Source organism: Brassica rapa, chromosome A07 (assembly GCF_000309985.2).
Source record: "Brassica rapa cultivar Chiifu-401-42 chromosome A07, CAAS_Brap_v3.01, whole genome shotgun sequence".
Taxonomy (NCBI): domain Eukaryota; kingdom Viridiplantae; phylum Streptophyta; class Magnoliopsida; order Brassicales; family Brassicaceae; genus Brassica; species Brassica rapa.
The window spans coordinates 21,161,563-21,182,130 of NC_024801.2; the positions used below are offsets into that span (position 1 = coordinate 21,161,563).

General features: G+C 40.9%; 5 protein-coding genes, 1 long non-coding RNA gene and 1 pseudogene across 7 annotated transcripts; 4 read left to right on the top strand and 3 right to left on the bottom strand.

Moving 5' to 3' along the window:
• Positions 1-147: 147 nt before the first annotated feature.
• On the bottom strand, positions 148-2,020 carry LOC103830701 (probable xyloglucan 6-xylosyltransferase 5). Its single transcript, XM_009106515.3, has one exon. It carries the CDS (start codon positions 1,743-1,745, stop codon positions 372-374), a length of 1,374 nt encoding a protein of 457 aa, XP_009104763.2. The 5' UTR covers positions 1,746-2,020; the 3' UTR covers positions 148-371.
• A 296-nt stretch (positions 2,021-2,316) lies between these two features.
• On the top strand, positions 2,317-7,558 carry LOC103830705. 2 transcript variants are annotated; one of them, XM_009106519.3, is made up of 4 exons: positions 2,317-2,503; positions 3,172-3,174; positions 5,895-6,540; positions 6,674-7,558. In XM_009106519.3, exons 3-4 carry the CDS (start codon positions 6,521-6,523, stop codon positions 7,428-7,430), a joined length of 777 nt encoding a protein of 258 aa, XP_009104767.1. In that variant the 5' UTR covers positions 2,317-2,503; positions 3,172-3,174; positions 5,895-6,520; the 3' UTR covers positions 7,431-7,558. The 2 variants fall into 2 exon arrangements, with proteins under 2 accessions (XP_009104767.1, XP_009104768.1); XM_009106520.3 differs by having other exon boundaries at positions 5,895-6,518.
• LOC103830704 lies at positions 3,967-5,901 on the bottom strand. Its single transcript, XR_004449347.1, has 5 exons — positions 5,062-5,901; positions 4,638-4,995; positions 4,449-4,549; positions 4,161-4,239; positions 3,967-4,061 (listed from the first exon to the last, which is right to left on the bottom strand). It is a non-coding gene; the product is annotated as an uncharacterized LOC103830704 (long non-coding RNA).
• Positions 7,559-8,018: 460 nt separating the features above from the next.
• On the top strand, positions 8,019-11,459 carry LOC103830707 (annotated as a pseudogene).
• Positions 11,460-11,682: 223 nt separating this feature from the next.
• On the top strand, positions 11,683-12,922 carry LOC103830708 (60S ribosomal protein L35a-1). Its single transcript, XM_009106522.2, has 4 exons — positions 11,683-11,882; positions 12,031-12,066; positions 12,377-12,605; positions 12,696-12,922. The coding sequence occupies exons 1-4, from the start codon at positions 11,851-11,853 to the stop codon at positions 12,735-12,737; spliced, it is 339 nt and encodes a 112-aa protein (XP_009104770.1). The 5' UTR covers positions 11,683-11,850; the 3' UTR covers positions 12,738-12,922.
• Positions 12,923-13,239: 317 nt separating this feature from the next.
• On the top strand, positions 13,240-18,109 carry LOC103830709 (probable phosphoribosylformylglycinamidine synthase, chloroplastic/mitochondrial). The gene is made up of 5 exons (XM_009106523.3): positions 13,240-13,486; positions 13,612-14,014; positions 14,086-14,657; positions 14,724-17,103; positions 17,174-18,109. Exons 1-5 carry the CDS (start codon positions 13,445-13,447, stop codon positions 17,986-17,988), a joined length of 4,212 nt encoding a protein of 1,403 aa, XP_009104771.2. The 5' UTR covers positions 13,240-13,444; the 3' UTR covers positions 17,989-18,109.
• A 196-nt stretch (positions 18,110-18,305) lies between these two features.
• On the bottom strand, positions 18,306-20,355 carry LOC103830710 (DNAJ protein JJJ1 homolog). Its single transcript, XM_009106525.3, has 3 exons — positions 18,759-20,355; positions 18,611-18,672; positions 18,306-18,512 (listed from the first exon to the last, which is right to left on the bottom strand). The coding sequence occupies exons 1-3, from the start codon at positions 20,049-20,051 to the stop codon at positions 18,455-18,457; spliced, it is 1,413 nt and encodes a 470-aa protein (XP_009104773.1). The 5' UTR covers positions 20,052-20,355; the 3' UTR covers positions 18,306-18,454.
• Positions 20,356-20,568: the final 213 nt, after the last annotated feature.

The window sequence follows — 20,568 nt, forward strand, 5'->3', positions numbered from 1 at the left end:
GTTACTCGCTTTAACCACATTAAGCTAAAACTGTTGGTTTTGGTGCTTATAACAAACTTGTAATGTAACGGTTATCCTGATTCCACAGTCTAATCATGTATTCTCTAACTTTCTTTCAACAGGTTCATATGTCAGACTTGAATACAGTAGTCACGAGCAATGACAAAGTATATTAGACTGAAGAAAACACAACAAAAAACATCTATGGAAAAAAAGAATTTTGCAACTAAAATATTCTTGCAAACAACAACAAACGAAAACAAAAAAAAGCAGAAGAAGAAACAATGAAGTAGCAAGTACAGGCAAACAAATTTTGCTTTGCATTTGTAAGTGTCATATATATTACCTATACGTGTCCATGAAGAGCTCCTCTAGTTCTGTGGTTTGGTTTCCACTTGCGTTGTTCTGCGGATATCAAACTTGTCTACAAACTCCAACGGAGTAACCGTCTCATTCCTGATCCTCTTAATCTTGGGGCTCAACAGTCCCCTATGTCCAAAACCATACAGCTTCAGCACTTGATTGTCTGCAAAGTTAAAAGCCCTCTCCATGCTCTTCAAACACCTCTCGACCGCGTAATCAGCGTAGCTACCACACGGTTTACACCCAACGAAATGGGTCACAAACGGCCACCTCTCATCACCTAACCCCGGGTGATACTTCTCCATCATCTCCTCATACTTATCCACCAAACCTTCCCAAAACCCGTGCAAGTAGTACTGATTCTCCACAAACACTTTCTCCATCCATGTATCTTTCTGAGAAAGCAGGAGATAGATCAAAGCCGACTGATCATCCGCCTCGAAAGCCGGTCTTCCTTTAAGATAAGCCGTCAGCACCTTCCCAGCCTCATCGCGGATCGGTCCTTTAGGTCCCATAGGAGCCCAAGCATCCAACAAATCCAACGACCACTGACAATTCCTCAGCAAAAAGCTACCAGTGTTCAACGCAATCCACGACTTCTGATCAAACAACAAATCCGGATAACCATGGATCACCAGGTTATGCTTCTCGTACCTAACCAACGGGATCTGAAACAGTATGTCAGTGAACAAAGCATCACTATCCATCCACCAGATCCACTCAACTTCAGGATGAGACAGCATCAACCTCCTAATCATAGGCAACTTGGCCCAATACCCAGCAAGCTCCTTATCCAGATGAGCCATGTTATAAACAATCTCAATCCCGTGGAGCCTACAGTAATCAATCTTGTTCTTCACAGACTTCAAGAGGTAATGATCACCAATAGGATTATCACAGGGCTTAGGAGGAGACCCTGTTAACAACAAGATCCGAGCTTTGCCATTGACAGTACTAGGAAACTCAGGGTTCTTGTCGAGCCATACCTTTCGCTGACTATCCCAATCCGTGATCTTAGGCCCTAGAGCGTACGTCTCGTTGGTACTCATCTCTGTTTCTTGAGGGCCTTCCAAGTCGGTTGGATCCGAATCGGACCGGATCTCGGCTAGGATCCGGTTAGTCTCCTCGATGATGTTCTGGTTAACAGCGTCGGCGCTCGAGCTCCCGAGGTTACCGACGCCGATTGTGCCGCGTAGGACGAGGATGGTGACGAACCCGCAGAGGATCGTGATCTTGATGTTGTTGAACGTCTTCTGCATCTGTCTGCCACGTGGCAGCACGCCGCGACCGCCTCTTCCTCCTCCGCCGTTTTGTGATGTTGACGTCGGGAGTCCTCCGCCGCCGCCGCTTCCGGAGGGTCTTTTGTGCGCCGGCGAACCCATTTTCTCGTTTGGATTTTCAGTTAGAGAGTTGCGAAGACCATTAAAGTCTGTTTCTTTTTTTGTCTGAAAAAAGACAGTCTTTGTAGCTTTCTCTCTCTAACTGTGTACTTACGGATCTGAGGAAAGATCAGATCTTTAGCATGATTCGATGGTGGGAGAGAGAGAGAGAGAGAGAGAGAGAGGATATTCGATCTGAAGAACCCTAATTAAAAAAAGAAACTAAACCCAATAATGCGGAAGCATTGTCTTAATTAAAAATACATTGTCGGAAGAAAATGCTTCGCTCGATCCAGAAGCTGAAGGAGAAGATACGCGTACAGCTCATTCACACCGACAAATGTCATTATTATTATTTTAAATTGTTTTTAGTTTTTACTAAATTTGTAAATGACTGTTTATTTTCTTAAAATTATATAGTTTGCTAAAATCAAATGTGTATTGGTGTGATGATTGTTAACTGATATATAAAATCTATTATTATATAAAAGTTTAATTTTTATTAATTTTGTACTGTTATCACATTTTAGTACTATTGAGACAAATTTTATACAATTTTAACTCATAAAACAAAACTTTCAAAATATTGTATATATTTCAAGATTCTACTATAGTATAAACTTTTAAATAAGAATAGTTCTTTAATTTCTTTTTTCAAATTGAATCAATTTGTATCTAGCTGTACCTAATTTCAGTTCCCACTAATTACTCGTAGCATAAAATAATTACAGAAGTAATTGATGGATAGTGGAAATTAGTATGTACTAGTGGTATTCCGGCGCTACGCGCCGGATTTGTATGTTTTATTTTTAAATGAATTTACAATTTATTTTATGGTCTTAGTAAAGAAAATATGTTGAATAGAATGATATTTTTTTCGATCCATTTGATAGTGGTTAGTGACCATAGTGTATTACTTTGTTTTGAAATTGCTTAGTTCAAAGTAAAATACCATAATTGGTTGTGACTGATTGATTCAATAAAGATAGAATAAAAAGCCGTTAATTGAAATTTAAACATAAATCAAAGTTGATTTTCGAGAAGGAAAAACATTCATATATTTTGTTTGAATATTAATATGAAAATCGAAAACAATATGTAAAAAAAACTAAAAATTGGAACATAAGAAACTTTTTTATAAATTGGAATAATGCTGAATCATAGATGACTTTTTCTACATATGGGACGGCTTATATATGTAGGAATCCATTGATCAATGCAGCAGAAATGGAAAGTATGACCACAAATAAAAGAGCATAGATAGGTTCTATTGTTGTAATTTTAGAATATTTTTTAATGTTCGATAATGGCGTTAATTGTATTGATATTTGTCGGTTTTTGAGATTATTGAGTAAAAGTTGGTGAATTGCTTTGATTTGGATAGGCTGGGCTGTGGAAGCAGCTGGTGTTTTCTTTGTGGTTTGTTGAGTGTGTTAAGGCCCTCGTATGACAGAAGCTGGTTTTTGTTATTACTTAACATTCGATCATGTGGGCTATATCGGTATAGGCAGAATGTGAGAGAGTTGGGAAAAATCAATTTGTTAATCTGGGGGGGACCATCAATGAGTTTACTTTTGTAAATGTACTGGTGTTTACTTGCAAACTATTCGTGGAAGGGTTTACGGTCTTATTTTGTTTGAACATTTTTGTGCAGGCAGCAGTACAATCGTGATTGCACTGTTATTTAGAAAAAATAAATTGAAGTATATTGCATTTCAAAAACTGACCTTTGAAGATTATTCAAAAAAATAATGCCTAATGAGAAGACCAAAGCCATAAACACTTAATCGAAGTCGTTAAATTTCAGGCATATCAATGTTCAAACATAGAAATAAAAACTCAACTCAGAGCAGAGAAGATGCTTTATTTACATCAAAAAGCCATGAAGAGAATTAATCTACCTGACACTGTGAGTTCAAGCTCTTGGTTCCTTAGCTGTGACCAAGCTCCAGGTACGGTGGTTGCCTGAGATGTCTCAATTCTCTCTGAATTTGATCAAGAACATTAGATGAATTTGATTGATATTATTATATATAATCATATGAAGTATATGGAACATTTATAGAACAATATAAGAAGTTACTCAATAGCCTTCTCAAGCAGTGGGTCATCTTCATCAATCATATGATAAGACTTTGTCAAGACAGTGTTCTTAAAATAGGCACTCCAGTTAAAGAAAAAGCTCAAGTTTGATTATTTTCCACGGTAATGATTGCGAGTTGCATACAAAATGAATACCAAAACTGCATATAGTCTACCTCCTCAAAAGTAACATTATTGTTCTCAAGGCCCTCAGCCATAATATTGAAACTTCTTTGTCTGCGGTAGAACACATGGAAACGTATTAAATTGCTTTTATCTTGCCAAAATACTTAAACAAAAACAAATACAAAGAAGACACAGTGGTGCTGAAGTTACTTTCTGCAGTTTATTCCTCTCCTTGGTCCATCTTTGTATCTTATGGAGTTGGTTCGACTTCAGCAGTTTCACTGACAATCTACAAGATACCAAGTTAGAATTTAATCGGAAGTTTAAGAAATATATATCACTCTGCTGAATAGTTGAGGTAGCAAAAAAGAGTATACACAAATCCTTAGATTTATTTATTTGGATTTTTTCAAAAAGAGTATACACAAATGCCCATTGTCACACTTCTCCCAACGTTCTCTTCATTAAAAAGAAATAAAAAGAGATGAGTCAACTAACCCATCTCACGATAAGGAGAATCATCAACATCTAAAGGGAATAGCTCACTTCTCCTGTGGAAGGTAGCTATATGTGGAACAGCTCGTCTCTGTCTTTGTCACCTATGAAGAAAGAGAGGCAATAGTTCTAAAGTTATAAACCACTAAAGTCTGTAGGAAAGTTATAAAGATAGATAAAACGAATACGCACCTCTGAAGTATAAGAAGATTCTGGTGGAAGGAACGGTGTCCACAGAATAGGGTCTCCGAGGAGATCCAATGTGTTGTAGTTGCTGAGCAATGGAGCAGTTAAGAGAGAGGTATAATTGAGTACATGCTTTTCTGAAGAGTGCAACTACGTGACTACGTGACACGACTGGTTGAGTACATGCTTTTCTGAAGTGACAAAGCAGTAGCATCAACACCGACAGCACCACTGCATAGAGCAACTACGTGACTCACGACTGGTTTCTCTATTTCCTTACCGTGGATCTTCTCCATATTGGCGATGTTACGATTTGCATTCTCATCGTTTTCTCTAGTGCTGATCTCTTGGATCAATCTGTTAGCTGTGGCATAATAAGAGTTAATGAGAGGAATTAATGGTATTGGAGAACTGAAGAGTTGTTGCTTACGGCCTCCTTTGTTAACAGTTTCTTAGGTAAATGAATAAGGCTTGTTTGATTCGATCATATTCTTCTTCACTGATGACCAGCTTCGGAGCTGCTGTTCCAAAACCTGTTTGATAATACACATTGATGTTTGGTATGGTTCTTAAGTGCTTCCATAAATAATCGTCTCCAATTGGTATGTGCGGATTGTAATCCGGGGCCAGAGTCTTTTATTGTCTCTGTGAATGATATACAGAACACAATTAGATTGATTACAACAAAACTGTTTGTCTACTTTTTGATATGATTTTGAATCCTAACCTGCAGAAATCCAATCCACTGAGAGCTTGAAAATCGATGGAGAAACTTCTAACCAGCTTACTTGATTTGTCAGCTTTTCAATGTTGAGTCAGAGAACCAGCTTTTGGTCGACACCAGATTTTCTCAGCGGAAGCTGATACACAATTTAAAGATATAATCATCGCAAAGAAGACTCTTGATCCAGACTGATTCAGTAACGTTTTTAGTTTTTGTTCTCAGGTGATATGAAGAGATAAATAACTTAGACGACGATTAGGGCTGTTTGATGCAGCTGAGTTTACAAAAATAATAAACACTCAGACTCTGCATATGGACTTCATTTGATTTGAAGATAGGCTTAGTACAAAAAACATTTAGAGAAAATAAGCCCGTAAGCCCAGATGTTTTTGGCTTCGCAGAATTGATTCGAGAAGAGAGGAGCTGACGTGGCGAAAAAAAAGCCCCACTCTCCGTGATGACGTGGCAGCAGGAGGTGAGAGAAAACTCCCCTTTATATATATAGATGAGAGAAAACTCCCCTTTATATATATAGATAGATGATTAGGCATATGGGTTCTGGTAAAAATGTTAGTTCGGTTAACATAAAGTTACATTAAATTAAGCTGAATCGAATTTTGATTCGGTTTGATTTGGCATTTGGTTAATAATTTTTTTGGGGTGGTTACTGTTTAATTTTAATTACAAATTCGAGTCTTTTGATTAAAATTGGTCAATTCGGTTATATCGATTAAAATTTTATTTATTCGACTTGAAATAAAATGGTTTGTTTCTCTTTTTTTTTTTTTTTTTGAAATCCAACTAACTAATTGCCGAATGGAAACCAAATTATACCAAACTTGAATCGAAACGCAAAAACAATTTCATTTGGTTTGGCTGGTTCGGTATCGGTCAAAATCCCACCTCTAAATATGAGCGTTAACAAACGGTGCGTTTTGTGGTGAATCCAGCGGCGTCAGATTTAAGGTGTGGAAATCTGTTGCGGCCGTAAACTTCGAAAGGCGTTTCCGTGTCACCGTGTCTTACTACGCGTGTCTCTTTCTGTGGTCGTCCTTTACTGAAACGGCGTCGTTACGACAGAGTTTTTGATATTTCTTTGCAATTATCCATATCTCATATGACTAGATAAACTCTTGCAAAACATAGACATTCCTTGCTTCGTGGTATGCTCTGTTCTCTTGGGAGGTTCGGTTGTGAACTTCGTGTCTGAAATATGATTATTATCTATGTCTTTTAGCTTACCATCTCTCTAATGTCTGAAAACAGATTAGTGTTCAGTCTCCTTTAACTGATCATTCTTTTACTTCTTTCTTTGAAGGGTTGAAGAACAAAGTCATCACCATTTTGTTATGTGGAATTTAACTTCAAAATCCAATGAAGAAGGCTTTAAATCAAAGGGAGAAGATGCTGTCACAGAACCGCTAAAAGCTCCTTTAGATGATGGAAGAAAGACAAGGAAGGAAGAAAGACTGGAGTGTCCCATTTGCTGGGAACCATTCAACGTATTTGAGAATGTGCCTTACGTCTTATGGTGTGGTCATACCATCTGCAAAGATTGTCTCTTAGCTCTCCACCGTGCCGTTGTGATCAAATCCTCAGGTTTCCCTTTCCACCTTCCCTTCTTCGTTACTTGCCCTTGGTGCAACATGCTCTCTTTAAGGCTAGTACACAACGGAGCCATCAAGTTTCCTTCCAAGAACTATTACCTTATATGGATGGTCGAAACCATGAACGGCTCTCGCAGTGACAACAGAAGGGTCACTTCAGGGGAGAGAGATACGAAAGAGAGGTGTGATGGAGTGAGTAACAACGCTTCAGATGTGACCAGAGGATACTTGAGAACTGGGTGGCTTCATGGTTATATATGTAAGTCAATGGCTCTTGTTGCTCATTTGTTGGCTAAGTTTCCTTTGGTAGTCATGTTCCTGTTGATGGCTTTATATGCGATCCCTGTTAGTGCTGCGGTTCTCGGGGTCTATTTCTTTGTTACAATTGCTTTGGCTGTTCCGTCGTTTTTAGTCCTTTATTTCGCTTTCCCGAGCTTAAACTGGCTGATCAGAGAGATTTCAGCCTAACTCATTGTTGTACTATCTCTCTCTTGTTGTTCCTTTGTGTTTCTTGACTTGTGAGGAACATGAACTATAGAGTCAAACATTGTTATACTCAGTTTATACAAGAAGAAGAAGAAGACTTTTATTTCAAACTGTGTCTTCTTTTATGATGGTGATCTGTTGTTACTGCTTATGATTTCCCAAGCAAAAAAAACTTCAACTCCATAACATCGAGGCTTCTTCTGGTGAAAGCCAGTCTCGTGCATGCACTGAGCCAGTTTCTGAAGTTACAGAGTGGGAGAGAAACAGATTCAAGAAAATGGGTGGGAAAGAAAAAAATGGCTGAAGAAATGAAGGACTATGTATTAAATAACGTATAATATTTAGTACAACTTTGCAATTTTCATTGAACTCCTTTAATCTGTAGTAGATTCCTTATCTGTAAAATGCATTTCTACCAGGTCCAGCCGAAGAAGAAAAAATGATAATTACGGAAGACCAACCATAAAAGATAGTTCCACGTGGCATCTAGCAGTCATATAGCAAAAAAGTGAGATTGAAATTGATGTCTCTTCTTCTCTTCTCACGAAGTCTCTAGTATCTTCTGGTTCTAAGAAGCAAGACGACGATCACTCTCCATCTCTCGAGATGAATCTCCTTCCCTTAAAACCACCTCACCTCCCTCCTTCCTCCCTCGCAAATCACAAACATTTCAAACACCTGAAGAAACGCAATTCACAACGATCTTGTTTACTAAGAAGAAGAAGTTTTCTAATCCACTGAAGAATGAATCCAGAGAAATTCACACACAAGACGAACGAAACAATCGCCGCCGCTCACGAGCTAGCTGTAAAAGCAGGCCACGCTCAAATCACTCCTCTACACTTAGCCGGAGCCTTAATCTCCGACCCCGCCGGAATATTCCCTCAAGCAATCTCCTCCGCCGGCGGCGGCGAAGCGGCCGCCCAATCTGCCGAAAGAGTGATCAACCAAGCTCTAAAGAAGCTCCCCTCGCAATCCCCTCCACCAGACGATATCCCCGCGAGCTCGAGCCTCATCAAGGTCATACGCAGAGCTCAAGCCGCGGGGGGACACTCACTTAGCTGTTGATCAGATCATCATCGGCCTTCTCGAAGATTCTCAGATAAAGGATCTGTTGAGCGAGGTAGGCGTTGGGGCGGGGAAGGTGAAGTCCGAGGTTGAGAAGCTTCGCGGGAAAGAAGGGAAGAAGGTGGAGAGCGCTTCCGGCGATACGAATTTTCAAGCGTTGAAGACTTATGGGAGAGACTTGGTTGAGGAGGCGGGGAAGCTTGATCCTGTGATTGGGAGAGACGAGGAGATTAGGAGAGTTGTGAGGATTCTCTCGAGGAGGACTAAGAATAATCCTGTGCTTATTGGAGAGCCAGGGGTTGGGAAGACGGCTGTTGTTGAAGGTTTAGCGCAGAGGATTGTGAAGGGAGATGTTCCTAATAGTTTAACTGATGTGAGGTTGGTGTCTTTGGATATGGGTGCTTTGGTTGCTGGTGCTAAGTACAGAGGGGAGTTTGAGGAGAGGTTGAAAGCTGTGTTGAAAGAAGTTGAGGAGGCTGAGGGGAAAGTGATTCTGTTTATCGATGAGATTCATTTGGTTCTTGGCGCTGGGAAGAGTGAAGGGTCGATGGATGCGGCTAATTTGTTTAAGCCTATGTTAGCTAGAGGTCAGCTTCGGTGTATTGGTGCTACGATGCTTGAGGAGTATAGGAAGTATGTTGAGAAAGATGCTGCGTTTGAGAGACGGTTTCAGCAGGTTTATGTAGCTGAGCCGAGTGTGGTTGACACTATTTGTATTCTTAGAGGGCTTAAAGAGAGGTATGAGGGACATCATGGTGTTCGTATCCAGGACCGAGCTCTTATCAATGCTGCTCAGCTTTCTGCTCGTTACATTACTGGTATGTTGAGATTTTTAGACTTGGTGAGAATGTTGTGGCTTTGTGTAGTATTGTTCTTGGTATAACGTGGTTCTTGTGTGGTTAACTAGGTCGGCATTTACCGGATAAAGCTATTGATTTGGTGGATGAGGCTTGTGCTAATGTGAGAGTCCAACTTGATAGTCAACCTGAAGAGATTGATAACCTTGAAAGGAAAAGGATGCAGCTGGAGATTGAACTTCATGCCTTGGAAAGGGAGAAAGACAAAACCAGCAAAGCTCGTCTTGTGGAGGTAGGAGACAGATGACGATTCAAATTGTTGTTTGTTAATATCTTCTTTTGGGACAAATCTCTAATATTGTTATCTTGAATTATGAATATGTAGGTGCGGAAAGAGCTTGATGACCTGAGGGACAAGCTACAGCCTCTCACGATGAAGTACAGAAAGGAGAAAGAGAGAATTGATGAGATTCGCCGGCTTAAGCAGAAAAGAGAAGAGCCCATGTTTGCTTTGCAAGAGGCAGAACGAAGATATGACCTTGCGAGAGCTGCTGACCTAAGATATGGAGCAATCCAAGAAGTGGAATCTGCAATTGCTCAGCTTGAAGGAACTTCTGACGAGAATATGATGCTCACCGAAAACGTTGGGCCGGAACACATTGCTGAAGTTGTGAGCCGTTGGACTGGGATTCCAGTGACAAGACTTGGCCAGAACGAGAAGGACAGGTTGATTGGTCTTGCTGATAGGTTGCACAAGAGGGTCGTGGGACAAGATCAAGCTGTGAAGGCAGTTGCTGAGGCGATCTTAAGGTCAAGAGCAGGACTTGGAAGGCCACAACAGCCAACTGAATCATTCTTATTCCTTAGCCCAACTGGTGTTGGCAAAACTGAGCTTGCTAAGGCTCTTGCTGAGCAGCTCTTTGATGATGAAAACCTCTTAGTTCGGATTGATATGTCCGAGTATATGGAACAGCACTCTGTCTCTCGCCTCATTGGAGCACCACCTGGGTAAGTAGCTATTTCTTTACTTTCCAAAACTCTGTTTTCTCCATGAAAATTTGTTTTCTTACATGGTATCGCTTTCTCTCAGCTATGTTGGTCACGAGGAAGGAGGACAGTTAACTGAGGCTGTGAGGAGACGACCTTATTGTGTTATACTCTTTGATGAAGTGGAAAAGGCCCATGTTGCTGTCTTCAACACTTTGCTTCAAGTGTTGGATGATGGTAGATTGACAGACGGCCAAGGAAGGACGGTCGATTTCAGGAACTCGGTGATAATCATGACATCAAACCTTGGCGCAGAGCATCTTCTCTCAGGGCTAACTGGGAAAGTGACGATGCAAGTGGCCTGGGAATGTGTGATGCAGGAGGTGAGAAAGCACTTCAGACCAGAGCTCCTGAACAGGCTTGACGAGATCGTGGTGTTCGATCCCCTTTCACATGACCAGTTAAGGAAAGTAGCCCGCCTCCAAATGAAAGATGTTGCTGTCCGACTTGCTGAGAGAGGCGTTGCTTTGGCAGTGACTGATGCTGCTTTAGACTACATTTTAGCTGAGAGTTATGACCCGGTACGTCTCTTAGCCTACTGCAACATTTATCTTGTACTAATCTCTTAGTTTGGTAATGTCTGTTGGCTGACTATATTGTATTGTTATGGTTAGGTGTATGGTGCTAGGCCAATAAGGAGATGGATGGAGAAGAAGGTGGTGACAGAGTTGTCGAAGATGGTTGTGCGTGAGGAAATTGATGAGAACTCCACAGTTTACATAGATGCAGGCAGTGGTGGATCTGATCTTGTGTACCGTGTTGAGAAGAATGGTGGGATAGTGAACGCTACGACAGGGCAGAAGTCAGATGTTCTGATTCATATTGCTAATGGGCCTAAGAAAAGTGATGCAGCTCAGGCGGTGAAGAAGATGAGAATTGAGGAAATAGAAGATGATGATGAGGAAATGGTTGAGGATTAAAGTCTTAACCTTTAAAGTGTCTCCAACGTAATACTCATTCTCTGTTCTGGTTTTTGGATTGGCTTCTTTGGTTGACTTAACTAGCAGAATCATGTGAAGATGTAAAAAGTCTACTTTCATTGGAAATAAACTCAATTTACATAAATCCGTTGGTGTCCATAATCTCATTCTAATTCTCAGCATCATAAATTAGATAAGAGCGTCTTAACAATGTCATTACAACCAAACCTTTAATGTAGTGGAGTAAGTGGCCATAAGCTGCCATGCCTCTACGTCTGACACGGCAGCTTTGTTCTTCTTGAAGAGATCATCACACGAGAGAGCAAGTAGGAACGAGAAGTAAACGACAACATAAATAGATAAGGCAACGAAAAAACATTATAAATTGTATTTAAATATTTTAATGGGCCAAGTTTTGAGGCCCATAGGACCATTTTAATCAAAATCTAAAGATGAGAGAACTAGGGCAACACGTTATAAACTCGTGGTTATGTGTTAGGGTTCGGCTTCTCGGTTTTCATCACTAGCTGGCAGCTGCAGAGTCTTGCGTTTTTATCAGCCGACGCGAAAATGGTGAAGGGACGCCAAGGAGAACGTGTCAGGTCTTTCTTCCTCTCCTCCTCTTATTGTTCATCAAGTTTGACACATAAGCCTAGTTTTCAAATCTTGGTTTATCCATAGTAGCACTTGAGCTTTGCTCCTTTTGCCTCTGTTTTACTCACTTTAATGGTCTTATCGATTGTATTGCAGACTCTACGTTAGGGGAACCATCTTGGGATACAAAAGGTAACATTTTACATTTGATCTCTATGTAAATTCATTATATACTGCTTACTGTTACTTGATTTAGCTCCAATTATGTAATGAACCATGATGAGTAGTTTATGTAACTGAAGCTTCTAGGATCTCATACTCAACTTATAATTAGACTCTGCTCCTATAATACCTTCAAAAAATTAAAACATTATGTAATTAGCTCTCTGCATTTTCTTAGAACATTGTATAAACTTCTGCTAAATTTCTTTGTCGTGTTGAACTTAGACTGAACGATTTGATACTGTCATTTAGTCTCTGACGTTTTTCTTGATTGGTGCAGGTCGAAGTCTAACCAGTACCCAAACACATCCCTTATCCAGATTGAAGGAGTCAACACTACCGAGGAAGTGACATGGTACAAGGGAAAGAGGATGGCTTACATCTACAAAGCTAAGACCAAGAAGAACGGTAGCCACTACCGCTGCATCTGGGGAAAGGTTACAAGGCCTCATGGTAACAGCGGTGTTGTCCGTGCCAAATTCACTTCCAACTTGCCTCCTAAGTCCATGGTACTTTATATCTTTTAATCGTTATCTTGTTTAGATGTTAAATCTTTTGCTTGGGGTTCTAAAGAAGACAACTGTTTCTTACTTTTGCAGGGAATGAGGGTCAGAGTCTTCATGTATCCGAGTAACATATGAAGCAAACTTTGATGTTGTAGCTGTGGTTTTTGTCCACTAGTTCGTTATTTTGTATTTTGATATTTAAAGAATTTGACTTTCTTTTGTTTTGAAGTGTTTTGGTTCATGGATTTGGCCTTTAATCCCAAGTTAGAATCTCTCAAATCTTTTTTTCCTCATCATATAGTAAGTTGAATCAGAATGAATATCATTTTCTTTGGCTATTGTTATCATTTAAAGAAATTGATAACGTACTTGTTATAAACATATTTCACATTTTATAGAAGATAAAAAATTTATATCTATATTAAATCTCTTCAATCATTTTTGGCATCATTAACTTATCCTTCATATGATCGTAAGTTCACTCGATAATTACAAATATAGTGTTGTAGTTTTTGTTGTTTATATGGAAACAATAGATAATTGATATCATATGTAATATCTACGCTTAGGCCCATTAATTATTTTGGACCTAGATAGCCCAACTTTGTAAAATTAATCATCTTTTGTTTTTTTTTTTTGTTTTTGTTTTTATACCTGAAAATTGAAAAAAGTAGCCACCCACTAAAAAAAACCTAAAGACTCGCGTTGTGAAGACACAAATACAGTGTTGTGTCGACTCTGGTGTTTCTCGCAGTCACAGGCTCTCAGCCTCGTTAAACCATTAGCAGAGAGAGAGAAAGAGACCCTTAAAACCCTATCTGCCTTTGTTCATCATCTTGGCGATGAATACCTCCCAAGCTACTCGTGCGGCTCTTTTTCTAAACGTAACTATTCTCTTACTCTAAGTTCTATTGCATAGATTAGTGTTAATACAGTCGCATCGCTTTTCTATTGGCGTCTGTGATGTTTTATATTTGGTAAAAGATTCCATTATTCATGGCTCTTGCAGGGTTCCAATAGACAAACAACGCTTTTGCAGAGAAGCTCAACAACTCAACTGTGGGGTTCTGTTAGATTTCAAACCCCACAGGGTCTGCGCTCTCTGAATAGAGCCAAAGCTACTACTGGCTTGAGATGTTCCACGCCTGGAGCTCCTCCTGTTTCTGTTGTTGAGCAACCGAGCTTGGTTGAGAAACCTGCTGCAGAGGTCATCCATTTCTACCGCGTCCCTTTGATTCAAGAAAGCGCCAACGCTGAGCTTCTCAAGGCCGTTCAGACCAAAATCAGCAACCAGGTTGTCAGTTTGACAACAGAACAATGTTTCAACATCGGTCTTGAAACTGAATTAGCACAAGAAAAGCTATCTGTCCTAAAGTGGATTCTTCAAGAAACATTCGAGCCAGAGAATCTAGGTACTACTTTCACCCTCTCACTGTATTATTTTGTTTACTTGCAATGGTAACAAAACTGTTTATGCTTACAGGCACAGATAGTTTTCTTGAGAGGAAGAAGAAGCAGGAAGGACTTCACGCCACAATCATCGAAGTCGGTCCCAGACTGTCTTTTACAACAGCTTGGTCCACCAATGCAGTTTCAATATGCAGAGCTTGTGGTTTAAACGAAGTGACTCGCTTGGAAAGGTCCAGGAGGTACCTCTTGTTCAGCAACGAGCCACTCTTGGAGACTCAAATACACGAGTTTTCCGCGATGGTTCACGATAGAATGACCGAGTGTGTGTACCCTCAAAGGCTGACTTCATTTGAGACTAATGTGGTTCCCGAGGAAGTTAAGTATGTGCCTGTGATGGAGAAAGGTAGAGAGGCGCTTGAAGATATCAACCAGAAGATGGGTTTAGCCTTTGATGAGCAAGACTTGCTGTATTACACTAAACTTTTCAAAGAGGATATTAAGCGTAACCCCACTAATGTTGAGCTGTTTGATATCGCTCAGTCCAACAGCGAGCATAGTAGACATTGGTTCTTTGCTGGGAACATTGTTATTGATGGAAAACCAATGGATAGGTCTCTTATGCAGATTGTAAAGAGCACTTGGGAGGTAATAACTATAAATGTTTTTTTTTAAATGATAAAACTCTTAATCTTATGTGTTTAAGTTATGCAGGCAAATCGAAATAACTCTGTCATTGGGTTTAAGGATAACTCCAGTGCTATAAGAGGCTTTATGGTGAACCAGCTACGCCCTCTACTTCCTGGCTCCACTTGCTTACTTGATCTCAGCGCACGTGATCTCGACATACTGTTCACTGCTGAGACACATAATTTCCCTTGTGCGGTGGCTCCTTATCCTGGCGCTGAGACAGGTGCTGGAGGGAGAATCAGAGACACACATGCAACTGGAAGAGGCTCATTTGTGGTTGCATCCACTTCTGGTTACTGTGTTGGGAACCTCAACATGGAGGGCTCTTATGCTCCTTGGGAAGACTCCTCTTTCCAGTACCCATTAAACCTTGCCTCACCGTTACAGATACTTATAGACGCTAGCAACGGTGCGTCTGACTATGGGAACAAGTTTGGAGAGCCTATGATTCAAGGATATACAAGAACCTTTGGGATGAGACTGCCGAGTGGGGATAGAAGAGAGTGGCTGAAGCCGATTATGTTCAGTGCAGGTATTGGACAGATTGATCATACTCATATAACCAAAGGGGAGCCTGAGGTTGGGATGCTTGTTGTTAAGATCGGTGGACCTGCTTACCGTATTGGCATGGGAGGAGGCGCTGCTTCGAGTATGGTGAGTGGTCAGAACGACGCAGAGCTTGATTTCAACGCTGTGCAGCGTGGAGACGCTGAGATGTCTCAGAAGCTGTACCGTGTTGTCCGTGCTTGCATTGAGATGGGGGAGAAGAATCCCATCATCAGTATTCATGATCAAGGCGCTGGCGGGAACTGCAATGTGGTGAAAGAGATTATTTATCCAAAGGGTGCGGAGATTGATATAAGAGCTGTTGTTGTTGGTGATCATACTATGTCTGTGTTGGAGATTTGGGGAGCTGAGTATCAAGAGCAGGATGCTATTTTGGTTAAAGCTGAGAGCAGAGAGGTTTTGGAATCTATCTGTAAGAGGGAGAGGCTTTCAATGGCTGTGCTTGGAACAATTAATGGAGAAGGTCGGTGTACTTTGATTGATAGTACAGCTGCAGCTAAGTGCAAGAAAGAAGGCTTACCTCCACCTCCTCCTGCTGTGGATCTTGAACTTGAGAAGGTTCTTGGCGACATGCCTAAGAAAACGTTTGAGTTCAACCGAGTTTCTTATGCACGGGAACCACTTGATATTGCTCCTGGGATTACATTGATGGACTCTTTGAAAAGGGTTCTGCGTTTACCATCTGTTTCTTCGAAGCGGTTCTTGACAACCAAAGTGGATAGATGTGTGACAGGTCTCGTTGCACAGCAGCAAACAGTTGGACCATTGCAGATCACTCTCGCTGATGTTGCAGTCATCGCGCAAACATTCACTGATCTAACAGGCGGTGCATGTGCCATTGGGGAGCAGCCAATCAAAGGTCTGCTTGATCCAAAAGCCATGGCGAGACTAGCCGTTGGAGAGGCTTTGACAAATCTGGTTTGGGCGAAGGTTACTACACTTTCTGATGTTAAAGCTAGTGGTAACTGGATGTATGCTGCCAAGCTCGAAGGAGAAGGATCAGCTATGTATGATGCTGCGATTGCTCTAGCTGATGCCATGATTGAACTTGGCATTGCGATTGATGGTGGAAAAGATAGTCTTTCAATGGCAGCTCATGCGGATGGTGAGGTTGTTAAAGCTCCAGGGAATCTTGTGATAAGTGCCTATGTTACCTGTCCTGATATAACAAAGACAGTGACTCCTGATCTGAAGCTGGGAGGTGATGATGATGGTGTTCTCTTGCATGTTGATTTGGCAAAGGGGAAGAGGAGGTTAGGTGGATCTGCACTTGCTCAGGTCTTTGGTCAGATTGGAAACGACTGTCCTGATGTTGATGATGTTCCTTATCTAAAAAACGTTTTTGAGGGCGTTCAAGCTCTCATCTCAGAAGACTTGGTATCTGCTGGACACGACATCAGCGATGGTGGACTAGTTGTAGCAGCTATGGAAATGGCTTTCGCTGGAAACAAAGGTATAAGCCTTAACTTGGATTCAAACGGGATAAGCCTCTTTGAGACTTTGTTCTCGGAAGAGCTCGGTCTCGTTATGGAGATTAGTAACAAGAATTTAGACGCTGTGTTGGAGAAGCTCCGTGGGTTTAATGTTACTGCTGAGGTCATTGGGAAAGTCACTGACTCACCTTTGATTGAGGTGAAAGTTGATGGAATCACTCATTTGAGCGAGGAAACTTCATTCCTCAGAGACATGTGGGAAGACACCAGTTTCCAGCTGGAGAAGCTTCAGCGATTAGCGTCTTGTGTGGAGATGGAGAAAGAAGGTTTGAAGTTGAGGCATGAACCTAACTGGAAGCTCTCGTTTACTCCTTCATGGACCAACGATAGTTACCTGTCTAAGGGTAAGCTTCTTTTTCTCATTAAGCCTTACGTTTCTTGTTGAGAGTTTTTATTTATTTTATATGTTGTCAGATGCTAAACCCAAAGTAGCTGTGATCCGAGAGGAAGGCAGCAACGGAGACAGAGAAATGTCAGCTGCATTTTACGCTGCAGGTTTCGAACCGTGGGACGTGACAGTGTCTGACCTTCTAGCCGGAGCAATCACTCTTGACCAGTTCCGTGGGATTGTGTTTGTTGGAGGGTTCAGCTACGCTGACGTTCTCGACTCAGCCAAAGGATGGGCTGCTTCTATAAGATTCAACGCTCCTCTCCTGAGTCAGTTCCAAGAGTTCTACAAAAGACCAGACACATTCAGCCTCGGAATCTGCAACGGCTGTCAACTAATGGCCTTGTTAGGATGGGTTCCAGGCCCTCAAGTCGGCGGGTCTCTCGACACGGCCCAGCCGAGGTTTGTTCACAACGAGTCAGGAAGGTTTGAGTGCAGGTTCACAAGCGTGACGATCAAGGACTCGCCGTCGATAATGCTGAAGGGAATGGAGGGAAGCACCTTAGGAGTGTGGGCGGCTCATGGAGAAGGAAGGGCTTACTTCCCGGACGAAGGAGTCTTGGACCGTATGCTTCACTCAGATTTGGCTCCGTTGAGATACTGTGATGATGATGGGAGCGTAACTGAAGCTTACCCTTTTAACCTCAATGGCTCACCGTTGGGGATAGCGGCTATATGTTCACCTGATGGGAGGCATCTTGCGATGATGCCTCATCCTGAACGTTGTTTCTTGATGTGGCAGTACCCGTGGTACCCGAAGAGCTGGGAGGTTGAGAAAGCTGGGCCTAGTCCGTGGTTGAAGATGTTCCAGAATGCTAGGGACTGGTGCTCTCAGCTTTAGAGTTATGTTTAAGTTGGTTGAATCTGATGTTGAGTTCTGACAATTGGGTCTACGTTTTGTTTTACTTGATAATACATTCTTCATATGAAATAATAAACATAATAATCATTGCATCGATAGATATTGAAGATTTGAAATGCTTCAGGAGAATAAGAGCTCCCTCCAACAACAATAACAATACAGTTTGGTTAGAAAACCATAGTCTATAGCATGGAAGACTCTACAACAAAGACCACCTGGTGATACTTTGTTAATGAGCCTCAACATTGACCAGAAAGTAAAAAATAGTATTATAGAGCCAACCTTTGATAGCTTTCTTGTTTGCAAAATCATTGTTTCAAACATACTAAGTAGTCAGTACATGAATAGTCTGATCACTAATTTTTGCAATAAAACAACTTCAATGTATAAAATTAAATCAAAGAATACAATTCTTGTTTATACTCTGCATAAAATGAGCAATGGATCATCTGGATTTCACTGTAGCATGATCGGTATCAGCTAAGTGCTTGAATAGTTTTGTCCTGGCCAAGGTAGATAAAATGGTGAGTCAACAACATATTAGTGACACAAAGTATACTGCTGGAGATGACATAAAGAAACAAAATTTTAATGGACCAACCTTGACTCAAACTTTTCTCCGCATCTACCACATTTGTTATAAAAAGCTTTCTTCGATGTGCCCTAACATTTTGATATACATATGATTTCAGTAACCACCAGGCCAGAAACTATGATCTAGTGATGCTACAAGGGAGGAATGATTGTACCTCGGATGTCATTCCTCTGGTTGATGTTTTTGATCTTTGAACCTTCTTGCTTTCCTCAAACGTTTCTGCATGAAACTCTTCCATGTCTCCATTTCTATCTTGAGTATTATCAGCTTCACTGCTCTTCTCCATTAACCCTCCAAGGTTATTCTTATCCTTATCCTTCTTGCTTCTGCGCCTCCTCCCTGTGATCTTCTTGTTATCATTCTCCATTGAATGTGCCTCATCCTTCACATTGTCATATGTGTTTAACTCTACTATGTTGGCATCATCGGTATTCTGTTTAGTTCTCTCAATATCGACTACAACTTCATCTTCTTCTCTTGACACAACATTCTTTAGCTTATTTTTCTGCTCAGATACCATCTTCTTGAGTAGACGCATCTCGTCATCCTCATCCTCACTTTCACTAGACCCTTTCACATCCTCCTCTGTCATAACAAACTCATCATCAGTCTCATCAGCTTCTCCTACAACTTCCTCTTCGACATCCTTTTCTTCGGCTTCGGCCTCATCGATATTGAACCCATCCTGAATCTTCTCTTGAAGCTCCTCTACAGTTTCAGTTTCAGGTGCCTCAACTCTCAACTCTGCCACTATCTCTTTGTGCTTCTTAGACTGCTCATGGTTCTTCCACTGCTTCTCAGTTTTGAAATTCTTGCTACAAACAATGCAATACAGCACCATACCATCATCATCATTATCATCACTATCATCTTCTTCCACTACACTGAACCCTCCATCCTCCCCCTTTGCCCAATCAGGCTCCTTGTAGTTCATAGCTCTCTCCCACCTCACCTTACCCATCTTCTCCTTCCTCTCCCTCTCCCTCTCCTTCACCTCCATCTCTATCCTCTTCATCACCATCATATCAACCATTCTCTTGTCCAGCTTCTTCACAAAAGCAGCCAAGCTTCTCACACTCTCGTTGTACTCTCTCTTCGCCTTCTTCCTCACCTCATCATTCTCCTCCTTCATCTTCCTCCTTATCACGCCGTCAGGTTCAGACATCACATCAAACTCATCCACCCAGCAGAAATCCATAACAGTCCTAAACCCTAACCAGTAACTATAAAACTCCTTTACCTGAGCGTATGGACTCTCTAGACTCCCCATGACTGGAGGAGTCTCCATTCCCAGCCCTAACTTCCTAGCGAAGTTAACCTCGTTGAGGTAAACACTGTTGAACACATCGGAATACACCTTGTAGAATCCTTTCCAGGTGTCAGAGTAACCGGAGTATACCTTTGTGGAGAAGAAAGGGAGGAGATTCGGAACTGTGCCGCCAGACATTCTAAAAGATTATGAAGGTTGTTGTATTCAGTTATCTCAGCCGTCTGCAACAGTTTGTCTAAACTATTTATATGATGATCATAAGTCATCTAAACCTAAAACAATATACCTATACATAAATAAGAAAATATTGGTATAGATTGGCAAAATCTCCAAAATAAGACATTTTAAAATATTGTTGTAAAAATGTTACCCAATGAAATTTTTTTGCAGATAGCACTCATGTGAATAGTGATAAAAAAACTAAATTACTGTAACGCCTAAACTCTAATACCACCCACCCATAAATACTAACTATAAATTCTAATAACTTAAATACTAAATTCAAATATGAAAAATATAAATATCTATACTATATTAAAAGAGATATATAATCATCAGAGAGGATGTCCACATCAGACAATAAAATCAACCAATCAAAAAATTCCTTTTTGACACGTCATTTCGCATGTGGTTTGTTGGGCTTCGATTTTTTTTAAAAAAATAGAATGTTAATGATGTTGGCCCAGGAAGCCCA

What these genes read in the sequence shown, in the direction of transcription:
- LOC103830708 (XM_009106522.2), top strand. Translation starts at nt 11,851, where the DNA reads ATGGTGAAGGGACGCCAAGGAGAACGTGTCAG. An exon ending in CGCCAAGGAGAACGTGTCAG is followed by an intron (nt 11,883 to 12,030) that starts GTCTTTCTTCCT and finishes ATTGTATTGCAG; the next exon opens with ACTCTACGTTAGGGGAACCA. An exon ending in ACTTGCCTCCTAAGTCCATG is followed by an intron (nt 12,606 to 12,695) that starts GTACTTTATATC and finishes TTACTTTTGCAG; the next exon opens with GGAATGAGGGTCAGAGTCTT.
- LOC103830709 (XM_009106523.3), top strand. Translation starts at nt 13,445, where the DNA reads ATGAATACCTCCCAAGCTACTCGTGCGGCTCTTTTTCTAAAC. An exon ending in GTGCGGCTCTTTTTCTAAAC is followed by an intron (nt 13,487 to 13,611) that starts GTAACTATTCTC and finishes TGGCTCTTGCAG; the next exon opens with GGTTCCAATAGACAAACAAC. An exon ending in CGATAGTTACCTGTCTAAGG is followed by an intron (nt 17,104 to 17,173) that starts GTAAGCTTCTTT and finishes ATATGTTGTCAG; the next exon opens with ATGCTAAACCCAAAGTAGCT.
- LOC103830705 (XM_009106519.3), top strand. Translation starts at nt 6,521, where the DNA reads ATGCTCTGTTCTCTTGGGAG. An exon ending in ATGCTCTGTTCTCTTGGGAG is followed by an intron (nt 6,541 to 6,673) that starts GTTCGGTTGTGA and finishes CTTTCTTTGAAG; the next exon opens with GGTTGAAGAACAAAGTCATC.
- LOC103830701 (XM_009106515.3), bottom strand. Translation starts at nt 1,745, where the DNA reads ATGGGTTCGCCGGCGCACAAAAGACCCTCCGGAAGCGGCGGCGGCGGA.
- LOC103830710 (XM_009106525.3), bottom strand. Translation starts at nt 20,051, where the DNA reads ATGTCTGGCGGCACAGTTCCGAATCTCCTCCCTTTCTTCTCCACAAAG. An exon ending in CCAGAGGAATGACATCCGAG is followed by an intron (nt 18,673 to 18,758) that starts GTACAATCATTC and finishes TCAAAATGTTAG; the next exon opens with GGCACATCGAAGAAAGCTTT. An exon ending in GGAGAAAAGTTTGAGTCAAG is followed by an intron (nt 18,513 to 18,610) that starts GTTGGTCCATTA and finishes TACCTTGGCCAG; the next exon opens with GACAAAACTATTCAAGCACT.